Below are 18923 nucleotides of genomic sequence, written 5' to 3' on the forward strand. Positions count from 1 at the left end.
TGAAGTCATGATCCATGAGAGCTGTGAAATGATTGATGATTGTTCTGGAGAACTGCAGGCCAGGCATATTTCTGAGCTCCCAGAAAGAGTTCATTTTAATATACTTTGGGTGTGTTGAATGGGGAAAAGAGGAAAGATATCAGAAGGAAAAATTGTGCACTTAAAATACTGTTGCACAGTTATTTGAGAAGTAAATATGTGTAACTTAAAAGGAGCCCCCAGGTGTTAAAACCAAATTTTTTACAGCTCAACTAACTACTATTTTCATTCTATATAAACCAATCCTTTTTGAAAATAATTCTTAACAATTCATGTGCTAAATAGTTTCTATACATATATGTTTACATCTGCATGACCATTTTATTAACAGATTGATCATGTTACTTTAAAAACTCACTCATTCAACCCAAGGAATAAGAAAAAAATTATGAAGATTGTAGCTAATTTTATTTAAATCTGTATAAAACATTCTGTTTTGGAGAAGTAAATTTAATGTAAATCTTGATGATTATAGATGTGTCTTCTTGCATGAGCTTTTATACATAACTTTTTTTTTTTTTTTGCTGGCTTCTATAAGAGAACCACCTTGAATGCTCTACAGGGGTGGAAAGTAGAATTTCCTAGTTGGAACAGAACAGATGCCAAACATATATTTATATGTATATTATGTATAAATATTATTTAACTAAATATTTTTAATCTAGGTTATTCTATATTTCTTTATAACAGTTTACTTACTGGAATAAAGCATGTGACATTTTGAACATAGAATATTTATATGTCTTGGCACGTTTCAGATAGATGAAATAATCCCATGCTAGAGTGAGCTGCATATCTACCTTTTCATCTTCCAGGTCTCTCAGCCAGGGTAGTACAAATGCAACAGTGCTAGATGTTGCTCAGACAGGTGGTCATAAAAAGCGGGTACGTCGTAGTTCCTTTCTCAATGCCAAAAAGCTTTATGAAGATGCCCAAATGGCTCGAAAAGTGAAGCAGTACCTGTCCAATTTGGAACTAGAAATGGATGAGGAGAGTCTTCAGACGTTATCACTGCAGTGTGAGCCAGCAACCAACACATGTGAGTTTTTCCTTAAAGTGGCTGCAGACTCTGGCTGGAATGCAAATTTGTTTCCTGTGCAATGGTATGGTGATAACAAAATAGGGCTTAGTGCAAGGGGGAAATAGCAGTCCTGAAAGTATACGACCTTTCCCTCCAGTGCTGCTACCAAATACCACACAGCACTTGCTCAGCCAGGCCATGCCCAACTGGGTTAGTATGGGGAGGATGACACTGTGGACTTGTTTAAAGTAAGTGTTCCTTTAGTTTCATTCCAACACAGCCAGTATACATGCAAGGGACACATGAGTGGATGCGGCTCCCATTTGCATGTTCTGTTTTCTCACAAAGGTACTCCCAAGCTGATGGGCAGCTGGGGGGTGGGGTGGGGGGGCAGGCAGCAGGCCAGAAAGCACAAGAACTGGGTGTGTTGGCTGCCTTTATACCCCAGCCCAGATAGCACCCAACAACAAATTCAGGTGCCACTTTAAGCAGTAATTCACACTGAACCACAGCAGCCTAATGTGTAGGTTGCCAGCCTTCAAAAGTCTGGCCAGGCTAGAAATGGGGCAGTTTTCTTTTCATCTGCATCTGTACTTGTAAAACAAAGACTTTTCCACTTAGGACACTTCTGGGGTTTCCATGGGCAGGTTTGAAGATATCTTCTATAGAACTTAAATGTTAGATAGATGACCTGAGAAGATTCAAATGATTAGATTTACCCAGGACACTATAAAAGCACTGTGTGTCACAGTAAAGAGTTGTCCTCTGGAATCAGAGTAGTCTGAGTTCAAATCTTGTTTGTTCTTACTAGCAGTGTGACCTGAGCTCCCTAATCCTTAGAATCCTGATGAGTGAAATGGAAGAAGTATATATATGTCTTTGAGTAGTTCTGGATATTAAGATACTACATATGCAGCATTTAATTGTCTTATTAAACTAGTTTGCCATCTGTCTACCATGAAATTATATACTCAGTAAAAACTCAAGCAGTATTGGCTCTTATTTGCTTACGTAGATAATTCTGCCCTGTGGGAGAATTTGATAGTAAGTAGACTGCAGTTAATAGCATTTATTAGATAAAAACTTAGTTCATATATGTCAAAGAAATTTAGACACTGTTTTAGAAAAATAATTCCTGACAATTTTCCTTTTTGTTGAAGTCTCCCCTCTCCATTTCTGTCCTTTATATAGGCAAAATGAAAGAAAGATGGGCATTTTAGTATTCTAACTATGGAAAATATTCATGCTACTCTAAAATTATCTTATACATAGCTACTAACATCCTAAATTCTCTGTTGTATTTTCAAACCAAACAATTATCAGTGCCTAAGAATCCTGGTGACAAAAAGCCTGTCAAATCTGAGACCTCCCCAGTGGCTCCAAGGGCAGGATCACAGCAGAAAGCACAACCCCTACCACAGCCTCAGCAGCAGCAGCCACCACATAAAGTCAACCAAGGACTGCAGGTCCCTGCTGTGTCCCTTTATCCTTCACGGAAGAAAGTACCCGTAAAGGATCTCCCACCTTTCGGTAAGTGATTAAATTCATTTCCTTTTTTTTTTTTTTTAAATTCAAAATATTTTTTAACATTTACTTGTACATATGTGCGGGGGTACAGTGTATTGTTTCAATACATGCATAAACTGCAGAGTGATTCACTTAGGGTAGATCGCATAATTTTGTACCCATTAGTCCACCACCTTCTTTGGTGCTATTCACTGGCATATTTTCAATTTAGGAAAAAAATGTTTGTCATGGATAACTTTGCCTAATTTTCTTGGGTTTCTCTGTGATAATCATCACCTAATAAAACATTAATATTCAGGAAATTAAACTTTACTTTTGTCAATGGAAGGAGCTGTTTTTATAAATAGTATCTCATTTAATCATCTCATTTGTCATGACAGGCTGAAATGGAGAAGTTATATGTTTACTACTTTAATTTTTAATGAATACACAAGTTGCTTTATTCATATAGATTGTCTAAAATAGTTTTGTCTTACGATCACAGAATTGCTGAAATTTAGGCAAAATATTTTTAAGTTAAATGATTTGTCTGGTGATGAATTTTTATTCGTTGAATCACTGATACTGATACTGTAACTTGGGAAAAATACAACTAATTCCTGAATATTAAGGAGCTAAGTCATGCTTCATCTTTTCTACTAAAAGTGATACATCTTCTAGTTTAGTCCCTTAACGTAAATGGTACAACAAAATAATTTTCTGTAAAATGTACTGATTCTTTTTTCTACGTATATGTTAAAGGAAACAATGTTAATAAAAAGAAAGAAAATTTTAAAGATAAATGGGTAGCAAAGAGTTGCTTTGAGGTGGTCTCAGGCTATAGTGCCTTCCCAAATATCTCTTTGCTGTTCAAAATAAGATAATTGAGAGTGCCTTGTAATAATATGAGAGGCTTTGTAAAACATTTTAATGTGACTCCCTCATTTCTGAAAAATTATTTTTGGCATAGGGGAGGGAGAAAGATTACCTTATATTGGCATATATAATTCTTTTTCCTCCACCTTCATCCTGCTGGAGCCTGCTGTTGATGCTGGCTCATTCCCTTAGGAAACCTTCTGTGGTTTCTCTGACACAGCACTTTCGTGGGTCTCTGCTTGCCTTCTCTTTCGTCTATGTATTTGATCAAGTGTTAACTGCATGGAATTCCTTAGAGCTCTTTTGTTCACTTTTCCTAGATAGTTTATGTTAGCTTTTCTTCCATCATTCCCAATTCCCCTGGGTTAACATATCCAACAATACCGAAATATGTGTTTCCAACTCAAACTTGAGTTCTAATAATAAATATTGTTAGCTGTGCCACTTTCACCCTAAATTGAAATGTTTTCAAGTTGTCTTTTTTTTTCTTGATTGTTGCCTAACATATTGTTGAATAAAGGTGGTGACTACTTTAAGATTTAGGATTAAAATATCAAAAGCAGTCTATTTGTAGAATTCTGGCAGATATCAGTCAGAAACCAAACTTCTCGTACCTTCTACAAGCTGATTGTTCATACCATGAAGAGTAGAAGAATATTTAGAGTGTGTGTAGGTTGAAGCTTAACATAATAATATTAAATCTTAACACTAATGACTAAATCATTTTTGTATTATTTCTTTTCAGTCATGAAAATATATTTATGCTCTTGGCTTTCTTTTATAGGCATAAACTCCCCACAAGCTTTAAAGAAAATTCTTTCTTTGTCTGAAGAAGGAAGTTTGGAACGTCACAAGAAACAAGCAGAAGATACGATATCAAACACATCTTCACAGCTCTCTTCTCCTCCCACTTCTCCACAGAGTTCTCCAAGGAAAGGTAGAACTAAATTATGTATTGCTTTCCTTTACCAAAATCTGTACACTTCAGCTATAGAAAGTTCCAGAGTTATGTATTGCATGATTTTTCACATTATAATCACTTAAGGTGATCTCATATATAATGTCCAATGGATTTTTCCCCCTCAGTTTATAAATTTGGAAGAATTTTGATAATTTTGTTTTAACATTGACACTAAATAGTGTTAAATTTATAACTATATATGGCCTTTTAAAAATACCTTTAAGGTTTTTTTTTTTTAATTGGTCATAAGTGTGGAAGGAATTCTTTTTATATTAAAATTTGTTGTAACTAAATTTGATTGTATAACATTAATATAAAGAATAGGGCTTAAAACCATGTGAAAAACTAATATCTTCCTGATTTATTTTTTCATTGTATTAACATGGGTCTTGATTACCTTTGTTGCTATCTTGTTTTATTTTTAAAGAGATTAGATTTTAGGCAAAGTCTCCTCCATAGTTGATACTTCATATTAAAATAGTACATAATTTTCTGCTGCATAACCTCAGGTTGCTTCCTCCTCCTACCTTTTCAATGAATGGGTGTAAGCCTGTAACAAATGGCTAAGACTTAGTTTTCTCTAGAGAAAGGCCAAAAGGGTTAATAAATTGTTAGATTTTGTTGGCACAACAAATACTGCTTTACTTTTAGATATTTCAGACATCTGTGCATTGTGTGTGGGTAATCAGTCTCTACTGTCCTTGTTAAACGGATATATCTAAATTCTTTTCTTATCCTGTTGTTAGGTGGCAGTGGCAATCAGCTGAGATCTTTTGGCTCCGGGCATTTGGACTTAACCAGTTCCTCCTCTTCTCTTGGAAGTGAGAACAGTAACAAGAATAACAATGCACCACGGACCTATGGGATAGGTGGGGTTTATAGAACCAAAAACGGGGTGGGAAAGAGAGGAATCATCTCATTAGTTAAAGAAAATGGGAGAATTCCTCCAAATGTCACGTGCTCTATCTATCTGAGTGATTAATTTTCTGGAGATGGTTTTTTTGAGCAGACTGTTCAGGGAAGCCTTTAAATCTTGTCTGTCAGAACTTAAAGTGTGGTTTATAAAAAGGCATTTCATAGATGAACACGTTAAATCTTATCAAGACCTGTGCAACCTTTAAAAAATAAATCAGGAATTACCAATTTACTGAAAAGATGGGAACATACTTAAATTGGCAACATTTAGATGCTCTAGATTTAAATATTTTTAGGTAAGTAGCATTGAAAAAAATTGGCATTGCATATAATCATATAAAATCAATATTTTAAGGAACACGAGATCCTTAGTAATATAGAAAAGAAAAAAATGAATACTGAGAGGATTTGGATTTAAAAAAAAAAAAATTCAGGACAAGCCTTTCCTATGTGACTTTCAAAATTATTTTTAGTAACAAAATAGAGTTAAGGGTCCTTTCAGGCCAAGATATAGACATCTGTTTAGACTTTATTGTGATGGTCTGGGGGAAAATACACATTACATCCCTCAAAACAAATGGCTTTTATGTGATTCAATTAATATGTTATTAATATTGAAAAAAATCAGGTGGTGAAAAACCAAAGATGTTTTCTTCAGGTCTTATTTATTATTTTTGTTTATATATCCACTTAAAATTATAAGTATGATACAGATATTTTCAGTTGAATTAGTCTATGCCATACTTAAACAAGACTACTAACTTTCTTTGCAATTTGAAAAAAAAAATACTTTCAAATCTGATCAGTTATTCTTCATGGTTTCTTTTATATAGACTAATAGTAGTGTACTTTATAGCTAGGAGCTATGAATAGTCAAACAGTATCATGATTTCTACATCTTTTCCTAGCTTGTATAACAGTATTTTCTTTTTTCCTTTCAAAACTTTGATTAAGCAGCTTGAGCTTTATTAGAGTAACAGTGTACCTTATCTCTTAGTCACCTGGTCTCTACAAGTAAAATGGACTTTTTGCCATTTCAATGGTGATATCTATGCTTACATTGTGTTTTTGCTTCTATTTGGTAGACTTCCGTTTTATGTTCAAAACTTAGAGTGTCTAATTAATATGGTTGTATTTCTCATGCAGGCTATACTTTGGCTCCCAGTGGTACTGTGGATAATTTTTCAGATTCTGGTCACAGTGAAATTTCTTCACGATCCAGTATTGTCAGCAATTCCTCTTTTGACTCAGTGCCAGTCTCGCTGCATGATGAGAGGCGCCAGAGGCATTCTGTCAGCATCGTGGAAACAAACCTAGGTGTGGGCAGGATGGAAAGGAGGACCATGATTGAACCCGATCAATACAGCTTAGGGTAGGCGGCGTTTCGCAGTGTTCTTTTACATTCCTTCTTCCATCTCTCTTGTAATAGTGAGTCCTTTCTTCTAGGTGTATATTTTTATTTATTTTACATAATGGCTAAGAAATTTTCTCCCATCCCAGTTCGGATTTTCACAATTTTTAAATTAAGTGCCATGCTGTTTTTGTTGTGCAGACTGCTTTTTTAGTTAGGTTTATCCTTTAGTGGGATACAGTGCTGTGTGGAAGGCAGGGGGTGACTTTAGGATATATCTCAGTTGTTTCGTAAGAGCTGCCTTCCTGAAATAATCAAATTATATTGAGCCATCCTTAACCTTGTAAGGCAAGTGATCCTTTATTATAGCAAGTTGTTGTTCTTTCCCCCTGTGCTTATTTTATAGATAGGGTGAGAAAACTGGACATGGTAGAACTGGCCACTGTAATGCAATTCAGTGGTACTTTTATACCCTTTCTGAGATTAAAGAAAACTACCTTTCTAGGAAAAAGGGTATTTTGGTTTTATCGTAGGTTAATTAGCTAACAGTCTTGCATTTCTTTTGCCCATTTAGGTCCTATGCACCAGCGTCTGAGAGTCGAGGCTTATATGCCACAGCTACAGTGATTTCTTCTCCAAGCACAGAGGAACTTTCCCAGGATCAGGGGGATCGTGCTTCACTTGATGCTGCCGACAGTGGCCGTGGTAGCTGGACATCATGTTCGAGTGGTTCCCATGATAATATACAGACCATACAGCATCAGAGAAGCTGGGAAACACTTCCGTTTGGGCACACTCACTTTGATTATTCAGGGGATCCTGCAGGTTTATGGGCCTCAAGCAGCCATATGGACCAAATTATGTTTTCAGATCACAGTGCAAGGTATAACAGGCAAAGTCAAAGTAGAGAGAGTCTTGAACAGGCCCAATCCCGGGCAAGCTGGGCATCTTCCACAGGTTACTGGGGAGAAGACTCAGAAGGTGACACAGGCACAATAAAGCGAAGGGGTGGGAAGGATGTTTCCATTGAAGCTGAAAGCAGTAGCATAACGTCTGTGACCACAGAGGAAACGAAACCTGTTCCCATGCCTGCCCACATAGCTGTGGCATCAAGTACTACAAAGGGGCTTATTGGTAAGTTTAAAAGTTGGGGGGGCTTTCATGTCTGGATCATGACTTTACTCCAACTTTTTTTGAAAGTAAAACTATGTGTTTGTGGTTTTTTTCTTCTTTTGTCCATTGCTGTATAGAGCTTCCAAATTAGCATTGTGTTCAGGATTTTGAAATGAATAATAATTAAGAGCCCAGGTTTTGTAGTCAGGTACATGTAGATAAATTCCAACATAATAAAACATTCAATAAATCTTGGCTATAAGGATCAGTATTGTCAGTATCTAATCTAATTTTTTTTCTTTTAACCTGAAAATTATCAAAATGGGTGCTCATTTTTCGTAGAGGTGGAAGTTTTCTTTAATTGAAACAGTTTTAAGTGTTTATCTTTCTATTTTGTTTTCCTTGGTTGTATTTAGAACTTTACACTTGGCATATTTAAAAATCTTTCATTGGTTTTGTTATGAAGACAAATTGTTTCTGTGTTGAACACACAACTTCTTTCTGCACACTACGGACTGAGGGAGAGAGTGCTAACAGGTGGTGTGGTGGGTGAGAGGATGGGCTTCGGGGTCGGGCGGGCGGGGGTTTGAGCCCCTGTCTTGCCACTTGACTAGCTTTGTGACAGAGTACTAAGCTGTGCCTGTTTCCTCATCTGTAAAATGAACTATTAATTTCTACTTACTAGGGCTAATGTGAATATTAAAGGAAATCTATACAAAGTATTTAGAACAGTGCCTAGATAGTAAATTCTCAAGTACATGAAAGATGGACTACCATTTCCGTTGTAACGGCTTTCATGTTTCCTCAGTTTTATCAGGATGTATTTTCTATAGCATATTTAACGTGTATGTAATTGCAATATAGAAATAGGTTGTAAGATATAGAGTGAGAGGGGCCGGCCCGGTGGCGCACTGGATGGTGCGCTGCTTGGGAAGCACGGCAGCACTCCCGCCTGAGGGTTCGGATCCCACATACAGACCGGTTCCCGCTCACTGGCTGAGCGAGGCGCGGGAGCAGCACCGAGGGTTGCGATCCCGTTGCCGGTCCCCGGTCCGGTACGGGGGCAACACTGAGGGTTGCGATCCATTGCCGGACACGGAAAAAAAAAAAAAAAAAAAAAAAAAAAGATATAGAGTGAGAAATTCGGGAGTATAATCGTTACAAATATCCTTCTTAGTAGGGAAATTGTGGTTATTTTGCAATGTATAAAGTCATGGGTGAATATCAAGTTTAATATCTTTTTAATATAAATAAGGAAATAACAGTTAATACATACTTTTAGGTTGGACTTTTTAACTCAGAATTTTTATTGCAAAAAAAGGATTTTTAGTTCCAAATAGCTGAGTCTAGAAAGTTCAAAAAATATAAAACTTTAGTTTTACTTGCCTTTACAGATTTTATGTTCTAGGTCATGAACATTAATAAAATAATTTTAAGAAAAATAAGTACCTTATAGTTTTAGAGTTTTTAAATTAGTATCCTTTGCTTGTACTACTTTTCCAAATTTATTTTAGTTCACTATTTTCCAAAGTGAAGTCCGGAGACATGAAAGTAATGTAGAATTGATTGTCTGTCTAATAAAGGTAAATGCACAGCAAAGACTGGGGCAGGGAGAGAGGAAGAAAGGGGAGTTTTACCCAGCACTAATATATTCCAGGCATAGTACTAGGTACGTTTTATGTTCTTTGTTTTAATTTTTCCACTAAATCCAAGGGGTAGGTGTTAACCTTATTAGTAATTTCATAGTTATAATTAAACAGACAAGTAGTCTATTTCTTTACAGTTAAAGGTTACTTAGATTGCTTGCTAGATTCTCTCACCAATTATTTCACCATGCAGAGAAATCATTAATGTTTGGTTTGATTTACTCAACACCCATTTTCTGGCCTGCACACACCCACACTTCTATCCCATACCTCACAGAATTACATTTGCTACTACATTGTGTACGCTGTTTTAGTGAGTAAACATTTTATATTTTTTATAAATACTTGTGGCATGAAATATTCTTCCACAAAATTCTTAATGGCTGGTACATTATTTCTACTATAGCACGAAAGGAGGGCAGGTATCGGGAGCCCCCGCCTACCCCTCCGGGATACATTGGAATCCCCATCACTGACTTTCCAGAAGGGCATTCCCATCCAGCCAGGAAACCTCCGGACTACAACGTGGCCCTGCAGAGATCTCGGATGGTCGCCCGTTCCTCTGACACAGCTGGTCCTTCCCCGGTACAGCAGCAGCCACACGGGCATCCGGCAAGCGGCAGGCCTGTGAACAAGCCTCAGTGGCGTAAGCCGGATGAGTCTGACCCGCGCCTCGCCCCCTATCAGTCTCAAGGGTTTTCCACCGAGGAGGATGGTATATGTCATATATTTTTATATATATGTATTCTTAAAACGTTCACGTGTGTTCATTTCAGGTGCCCATAAGCTTTCCAAGCATTTGTTTTCTTAACACTGTGTTCAGTTATGTCTCTAACCACACAAAGAACATTTTGCACTCAGAGTTCCAAATTTAGATGAAAGCTTTTTTGACTGCTTTCTTTGTGTGTGGTTTTTCTCAAAATGGCATAAGAAATGCCAAAGATTGCAGAGGGGGTCACTTACAATAAAGAGTACATGACTGGATTTCTTTTCTAATTTTCACTAAAATTGAAGGACTTCTGTGGCCTTATTTTAAAGGAAGAGAATAAAAATCTCACAAGTTTGTGCTGTTTTCAAGAATGTTTAGAGCTGTCCGAAATGGAAAGTTAAAGTTTTTCTGTGGAAACATTATATTTGAACTTTTAATGAGTTGGGCTCATTTGGAAATGAAAGTCTGAAAAAAAATATACTTTCTCTATAACTTTTTTGCCTTCTTTCTACAAATCTATCTGTCCACACCGGATTGATAATAAATAGGGAGATCATACCCCTTACCTCTTGTTGTTAAGTTTTCAATTTCACATATTTTATTACATAATCATTATAGAAAAAAGCAAAGCATAATAAATGAAAATTACTTATAATCCTGCCACTTGCAGATACCACTTTTAACACTTTGCTGTATCCTTCCAGACGTTTTTATGTGAATGTGACTGTATATAAAATATATAGCACATGCTATTTTAGAACTTTTCAGTGAATTTATTACTAATAACTTTCCAACCATTACATTACAATGTGTATACTTAAATATTATGTATATATATTTAAAGATATGCATAGTATATACATTTTTAACCTTTTTTGGTTGTTAATCATTGCTTAGAAAAAAGACAAGGATTTTAAGTGAGCTATACTAAGAAGAATCGCTATGATATTTTTATTTAGCACATCAGTGAATGTATTCTCTCTAGCACAAGAAATTGCTTGCTTGCTTATTGATTTTTTTTTTCCCTTCCCTGCTTGGTTTGCAGAAGATGAACAAGTATCTGCTGTTTGAGGCACAGGCTTTTCTGGATCCAGAGCGAGCCACCTAAAAGGAGAGCACAAGAAGACGTCCCTAGCATTGGAGCCTTGGAACTCACATTCTAAGGATGGTGGACCAGTTTGCCTCCTTCCCTGCCTTAAAAGCAGAATGGGGCTTCTTCTCCCCTTCTTCCTTTCCCCTTTGCATGTGAAATACTGTGAAGAAATTGCCCTGGCACTTTTCAGACTTTGTTGCTTGAAATGCACAGTGCAGCAATCTTCAAGCTCCCACTGTTGCTGCCTGCCACATCACACAGTATCATTCCAAATTCCAAGATCATCACAACAAGATGATTCACTCTGGCTGCACTTCTCAATGCCTGGAAGGATTTTTAAAATCTTCCTTTTAGATTTCAATCCAGTCCTAGCAATTGGTCTCGTTGGGATAATGAGAAAAGCTAGCCACTGAACTACTTGGGGCCTTTAACCCACCAAGGAAGACAAAGAAAAACAATGAAATCCTTTGAGTTCAGTGCTTGTCCGTTTGTTTACAATGTTCTGCTCTTTAAAAAAAAAAAAAAAATGATTTTAAAGATTGTGTTCAGAGAGTAAATGTTATATCCATTTAATGATTACAGTATTATTTTGAACCTTAAGTAGGGTTGCCAGCCTGGGTTTCTAAAAAACCAAATATGCCGGACAGGGTGTGGCCACACCAAGAAGAGGGGAAGACCTGGATTGTGACCTTGTCTTCCTGTGTCCTTCTGGCCTCACCCGTGAAGTGCCCTATCCTGAAAGTATAAAATGTTAGCCAATTACTTAAATACCAAGACACCTCATCCGCTCCTTCCCCAGTGGGTGGGGTTCTTCTGTAAAACTGTTTGCACATGGCCAGGGGAGGGAAATAGGACTCTTGTGTCCTGTCTGAGCCTTATGGAGGCAGGACAGTTTCATTTCAAGATGTGTCCTGCTCCATTGAGATGGATGGCAAACCCCACTTTTAAGTTATGTTTCTTTGATTTTTAATTTAGAGTTTTAGGGGTTTTTTTTTTTGTTGTTGTTGTTTTGTTTTTGTTTTCAAGAGCAACATCTATAACTGGATAGCATCGCAGTGAAAGCAGCTTGGGATGTTGGAGCTGATGCCAGCTGTTAATACTGCTCTTTCAAGACAGCCTCCCTTTATTGAATTGGCATTAGGCAATAAACAAGCCTTTAAACGTGATGAAAGATCAAAAACCTGGTTAGATATTGCCAGCCTTTGTAAGGCAGGTTAGTCACCAAAGACTAACCTCTAAATGGCTTTGTGGACATTGCGTATAGAGAAGGCCTAAGTGTAGCAACCATCTGCTCACAGCTGCTATTAACCCTATAATGACTGAAAATGACCCCTCCACTCTATTTTTGTGTTGTTTTTGCACAGACTCCGGAAAAGTGAAGGCTGCCAATCCGAGTAGTACTCAAATGTGAGGAACTGCTGGTCTTGGATTTTTTTTCCATTAAATTCAGCTGATCATATTGATCAGTAGATAAACGTAAATAGCTTCAAATTTTAAAAGTGGAATTGCAGTGTTTTTTCACTGTATCAAACAATGTCAGTGCTTTATTTAATAATTCTCTTCTGTATCATGGCATTTGTCTACTTGCTTATATATTACATTGTCAATTATGCATTTGTAATTTTACATGTAATATGCATTATTTGCCAGTTTTATTATATAGGCTATGGACCTCATGTGCATATAGAAAGAAACCTAGCTCTACCACAAGTTGCACAAATGTTATCTAAGCATTAAGTAATTGTAGAACATAGGACTGCTAATCTCAGTTCGCTCTGTGATGTCAAGTGCAGAATGTACAATTAACTGGTGATTTCCTCATACTTTTGATACTACTTGTACCTGTATGTCTTTTAGAAAGACATTGGTGGAGTCTGTATCCCTTTTGTATTTTTAATACAATAATTGTACATATTGGTTATATTTTTGTTGAAGATGGTAGAAATGTACTATGTTTATGCTTCTACATCCAGTTTGTACAAGCTGGAAAATAAATAAATATAACATAAAGCCTTGCCTATATTCTTAATGAATCGTGCATGCTTTTTATTACTGAAGTGTAATAGAGGCCTTTGGTCTCACTGCAGAAGCAAGTCCTCAGGAGGCTGAAGAGATTTTAGCCTCTTGGTTGGTAGAAAATGCCCAATGGCCTATTTCTTTTCTGTTGATTCAAAGAAATTAATATCATTGATGTTAGCACTAACCAAACCATGTTCAGAATTCAGTGTTTCTTAAGGTTCAGTGAAAGATGAAGATGATATCACAAGATATTTACACTGGTCTCTTCTCAACCTTTTTCATATAAAAATCTCTATGGGACATAATATTTTGATTGACAGTTTATATACTGAGAAACAGGACCAGAGAATTTAAACTGATATTCAAGGTCATGATCACTAAGTTAAAAGTACAATTTAGCTGGATTTTGGACTTCTAGATAGTACATAATTTTAAGACCATGAGTTCTAATATGTGGTAAGTCTGAAGAATATTTGTCTATCAAAAGGGCACTTATATTTAAAAGGGTAAAAGTCAGTTAAACAGTAGCCTGTTTAAGCACATTTTGAAGTCACAGGCTCATTTCTTATCCTCAGGCAGGCGTAAATAAAAGTGTCATCCACCATTCACTGGGAAGTCTCAAGTCTGATGGAGGCACAAGGAGCACAAGCGCAGAACATGAGGAAGTCTAAAAAGGACCTTCCTCCCGACACAAGAGGGAAAATGGCCATGGACAGCTTGAACATCTTTCTGAGGCATTCGTGCTAGCTAGTTTGCTGAATATATTTTGAAAATCTGACCACCAAAACAATTTGGAGAATTAAAAAAAAAAAAGTTACCATTCCAGTGGATTCAACCATACCTTTTAAAAAATGAAGTTAAGTTACTGTGTATATAAGGGTAGTGTTAGATGCTTACTTCTTTCATCTTTTCATTATAAAACCCATTACTCAGGGACTCCTCTATTCTGTCATTCAAGAAGCTTAATTTTGTCCTATCTTTTCTGAAAAATATTAAGAATCTAATGTTTTTCAGAATACTGTCTTCATCATCACTTTTCATATTCTGATAAAAACATGAGAAAATGACAAATCAGTCATGATTTGTTATCCTTTTATGTCTTATTAACATTTTGTGTTTTAGGCTACATCTATGTTGCAAAAGATTTGTCTCCACTTCAGGGTTTCAAGAAATACTGCCAGATGTAAACAACAGCAATGACAGAATTTAATCTTTGCTATGTTAATTTAATAATAGAACTTTGTCAAGTTTTAGGAATATCGTAGAAAGTTATGGTGAATATCTAATGCTCTCCTTCCTAATCAAAGAATCTAAACAGACCTAGAGCTGTGTTTTCATTCATACAGGCTAAAGCCCTCTAAATATTTTCCTTAGCTTCAGTCCATGTTCCTGCTACTGGGAGGTGTAGATTTTATGCTCATCTATGTTTTAATATTTTTTTTTAATCTCCAGTTCACTGACAATATCATCTCAAAGTGTTCTTGAATAATGCAAGCTTCTGAGGATGCATGTATCAACACACAGTAGGTCTGTGTATTTCTCAGTAGTAATACATTAGTACATTCATGCCAAAGAAAAGTAGGAAGCTCTCTGAGTCCTCGATTCCATATTATTCTCCTTTAAAAATAGCTTGCTCGGAAAATTAAGATAATGCAGCAAGTGAGGAGTCAAGTTGTTAACTGGAGAGGCAAATGGTTTAGTGAAGATTCACTAAGAATATCGACAAGCAGAGGTTGTCAAAAGAGGCAATAATATAATGGGAATGTGCAGGGCACACTGCAACCAAGGCCAACACGACACTTAGGGAAGACTTTGAGAATTTACCTAGTTGAGAGTGGGACAAAAACATTGACTGAACTGAAAAAGAACTTGTGATTTGCGTTTTCTTCAACATTCTCATTTTAGCCAAGCACAAGACAAGCACGATTAAATTCCTGCCTATATTTGAGATAGTACTTATTACCCAGTTAATTTTTACAATTCCATGGTTATATAACAAACATTTCTAGAGGTGATCAAAACATTGCATGCAATGTTAAAAAATTTTAGAAAAGTCTTTATTTCATGGGCAGTCAAGATCATAACCATTATGGGAAAAATGTCTAAGCCTAGAATAAGTAAATTTAGAGTCAAATGACCAATTTTATAGAGGAAAGAGTGCAATAAATTCAGTCAATACCTCAAATATAAAAGCTAGTTTCTTTTTTTTTTTTTGCAGAAGTTTAATAAAATTTAAGAAACTTTTAATATTAACTATCTGACTTAACACTGACAGTTGACAAATGCAGTGTGGTCAGACTGGAACCAATGAAGTAATAGTATCTCAGACTACGAGGTTTTCCTTCATTTATATAGACTGGAAACTTTTTCAAATAAGACTATAAAATTGATTCAAGATCAGGTCAGTGTCACATTTGGTATTAAGATGAAAATATGTACAATATTTCTAAATGTAGTTTAGTGAACTAATTTCATTCACAGGCACTTTTCCAGATGTGATATTTACAATTTTAATTAAAGTGAATCGAGGCACCTTCCAGTTACACTTCCTTATTTCAGGGGAATGTCTCACACATCTCAGACCCCAGATGGGAGAACTTACTGAATGATCCCACTGCCTTGATCACAGCTGGATCAGAGGAGATACCTAGCCCAAGAGATGTCAAGTAGGTTTGCCAGCAGTCTGTAAGAGGGTTTTGGAATTAGCACTGTGACCAGCAAGGAAAGTAACACTGACAAACTCATGACAGTCTCTTTGGGCAGTTTCTGGGCAAAGGCAAGAAAAAGCAAAAGGTGTACCAAGGAACTGAGTATGCAGAAGCGATGCAGCAAGAAAAGCGGTGAATATACCCACATCATGAATGAGCGTCTATGAGGTCAACAAAGTGATTCATCGAAGTTAAAAGCTTAGCACAACAGAGCTGCCTGGTTAGCTCAGTTGGTTAGAGTGTAGTGTTTTAACACCAGGATCAAGGGTTCAAATCCCTGCACTGGCCAGCTGCCAAAAAACAAAAAAACCCCAGTGCAACAGACACCTGTTTCTTAGGGAGCAACCGAATGATCTGTCATCACTGTACCTGAAAAAATTCGCAGTTTCAGAACAACTCCCTGCAGCCTGGCTCTATGATCATTTTTTTTCATCATAAGACCGGGGTAGAGAGAGCCATTCCTGTTCCTTGTGTGACCTTTCTTATTAACCTCTCTGTTCTTAGCATCTAGAAACAGTGCCTGGGATATTGTAAAGATTTTTGATAAAAATATTGTATTAGGCAATCTAAATGGCCCAAACTACACAGATAAATTGGACCCTCAAATTCAGCCAAATGCATTTACTGAAGGGTGTCTATAACCTTGTGCTCATACTGGTGAATATTCAGAAGTGAATGAACAGCTCAACAAGGCTAGCAAGGATTTAAGACTAACCAAGAGGAGCAAAGAAAAGACTGTTGGAGTTCAAATTTGTGTGACTACAACTATGGAAATTCAGAGGGGTAAAAGATCGACAGAGACTGAAGTATCCATAAGAAGAGACTTGAACTATGCTCTGCAGTGTTGCTGAAAGAAGTGATGACCAGAGGCAGTGAGGCGGTGGTGCTGGCATGGCTGTGGGACAGCGAGGAGACTTCTTGATTAGACGGGACATCATGATGAGGAGATACTGAGAAATTGGTTGGGATAAGTAAGGGAGTGTAATTACATATGACAAAAAATTTTTACAGAGGTTGTATTTGTTCATTTTAGAAAATCAATAAATGCTTATAAGAAAAGGAAGGAAGGCAGAAGAACGACAGACTCTCTGATGAGACAAAGATCGATGGTGTGAATGGATGGCGTGATTTGGCAGGACTATGCAGGACATAGGGTGAGGCAGGGGAAGGTAGTTAGCTGGGAAACCGTGGCTACAAACCAGGCCCTGGCTAGTAAAGGCCTGGAAGGGGTGGTATCGGGGGAGTCGAGTAGAACTAAAGCAATTTAAAGGAAAAATGTCAGTAGAATTTGGTGTCCAATGGAATATGAGAAAGAATTTTTAAAAAGTTAAGCCAAAAAAAAAAAAAAGACAAAATTCTACTCTGAATGCTTAAGATCAAGAAAGTAACATTGATAAAAATAGGGAAGTTGCAGAAAATATTATTGACTTTTAAAACCAAGTCAGAAAACTGTTTATTATCAAAAAGGCAGAGAGCAACAAATGATGGCAATGATGTGGAGAAAGGGGAACCCTCCTACACTGTTGGGGGGGCTGTAAATCGGTGCAGCCTTTATGGAAAACAGTGTGGAGGTTCCTCAAACAACGACAGATAGATCTTCCACATGATCCAGCAGCCCCACTGCTGGGTGTATGTTCACCCAAAGGAATAGCAATCACCATGTCAAAGGGACACCTGCCCGCCCGTGTTCATCCCAGCACTATTCAGAGTAGCCACGAGATGGAACCAACCTAAATGTCCATCATCAGACGACTGGATAAGGAAAATGTGGCAGCATGGATGAACTTAGAAATAATTATGCTAAGTGAAATAAGCCAGGCACAGAAAGAGAAATACTGCACGTCCTCACTCATAAGTGGGAGCTAAAAAATAAGTAAATTAAAAAAGAAAGATACAACAATCACAGTAATACATTGAACTTTCAAAAGGAGAGAACAGAATTGAGGTTAGACAGAGGTGGGAAAGGGGGAAGTGTAGGGGGGTGTATTAGTCTGTTTTTGTTGCTTATAACAATGTACACTGAACTGGGTGATTTATAAAGAAAATGAGATTTATTTATCGCTTACAGTTTCTGAGGCTGGGAAGTCCAAAGTCCATCTGGTGGTAGCAACAGGGACCTAGGGGTCTCACATTGCAAGATGGTGGAAGCAGAGAGAGCAGAGAGAGAGACAGACAGACTCTCCTCTTCTTTTAAAGCCCTCAGAACCACAACCCTGACCACCATTTTTAATCCATTCACTACTGCACAGTCCCACAATCCATTTACCTCTTCAAAGCTCCACATTTCAATTGCCATAATAGAATTTCCCACCCTCTTAACAGTCATAGTGGGGCTAAGTTTCTAATACATAAAACTTGGGGGACACAATTCAAGCTTCAGGGAGTTTTGGGGGGACACAATTCAATCCACTATAGGGGGTCAGAGAGGAATTGGTAAAGGGCCATGAAAAATGATTACATTGTATAATGTTGAATGTTCTAATTTTCCTGCTTTGAACATCACATATTGCACACAGGTATTGATATTCAACTCTGCCCCACAGATATATACAATCAACTATGTTACAATTAATAAAATTAAATAAATAAACCAAGTCAAAAAAGATTGTTGTCCACAGGAAAGTTCCAGATTATTCCCATTATACCTCTTAACGTTCACAAGCAGTCTGTGGCCGTGGTTGAGGAAGGAGGCGTCCTACCCTATTTGGTACAATTACTGGTGAGTCCTCACAGTTTATTCACTGCATTTTTCAAAACGTGTTTGATTCATTCTTTCACATCAGTTCAGGTTGCAAATCGCTGAGGACAAGGAGCGACATCTAACCAGGCTATTTTTAGTACTGTGTACCTCATAGTTACTCTTTTTTTTTTTTCCTTTTTTTTTGTCTTTTTTCGTGTCCGGCAATGGACCGCAACCCTCAGTGTCGCGCCCGTACCGGACCGGGACCGGCAACGGGATTGCAACC

The 18923-nt window shown here is 37.1% G+C and overlaps 1 protein-coding gene across 4 annotated transcripts in view; it reads left to right on the top strand.

The window, feature by feature from the left end:
* Positions 1-13240, top strand: part of RAPGEF2 (Rap guanine nucleotide exchange factor (GEF) 2) — a 168650-nt gene extending 155410 nt beyond the window's left edge. For 2 of the 4 annotated variants that reach the window (XM_008578799.1, XM_008578800.1), the window contains 7 exons: positions 855-1078; positions 2384-2590; positions 4227-4379; positions 6465-6690; positions 7244-7803; positions 9835-10143; positions 11183-13240. In XM_008578799.1, the coding sequence (XP_008577021.1) occupies positions 855-1078; positions 2384-2590; positions 4227-4379; positions 6465-6690; positions 7244-7803; positions 9835-10143; positions 11183-11208 (1705 nt within the window). In that variant the 3' untranslated portion in view covers positions 11209-13240. Of the gene's footprint in view, positions 1-854; positions 1079-2383; positions 2591-4226; positions 4380-5149; positions 5273-6464; positions 6691-7243; positions 7804-9834; positions 10144-11182 lie in introns of all 4 variants that reach the window. The other 2 variants (XM_008578797.1, XM_008578798.1) reach the window with 2 other exon arrangements.
* The last annotated feature ends 5683 nt before the right edge of the window (positions 13241-18923 follow it).

The sequence above is a fragment of the Galeopterus variegatus genome, unplaced genomic scaffold (assembly GCF_000696425.1).
Source record: "Galeopterus variegatus unplaced genomic scaffold, G_variegatus-3.0.2 Scaffold1760, whole genome shotgun sequence".
NCBI lineage: Eukaryota > Metazoa > Chordata > Mammalia > Dermoptera > Cynocephalidae > Galeopterus > Galeopterus variegatus.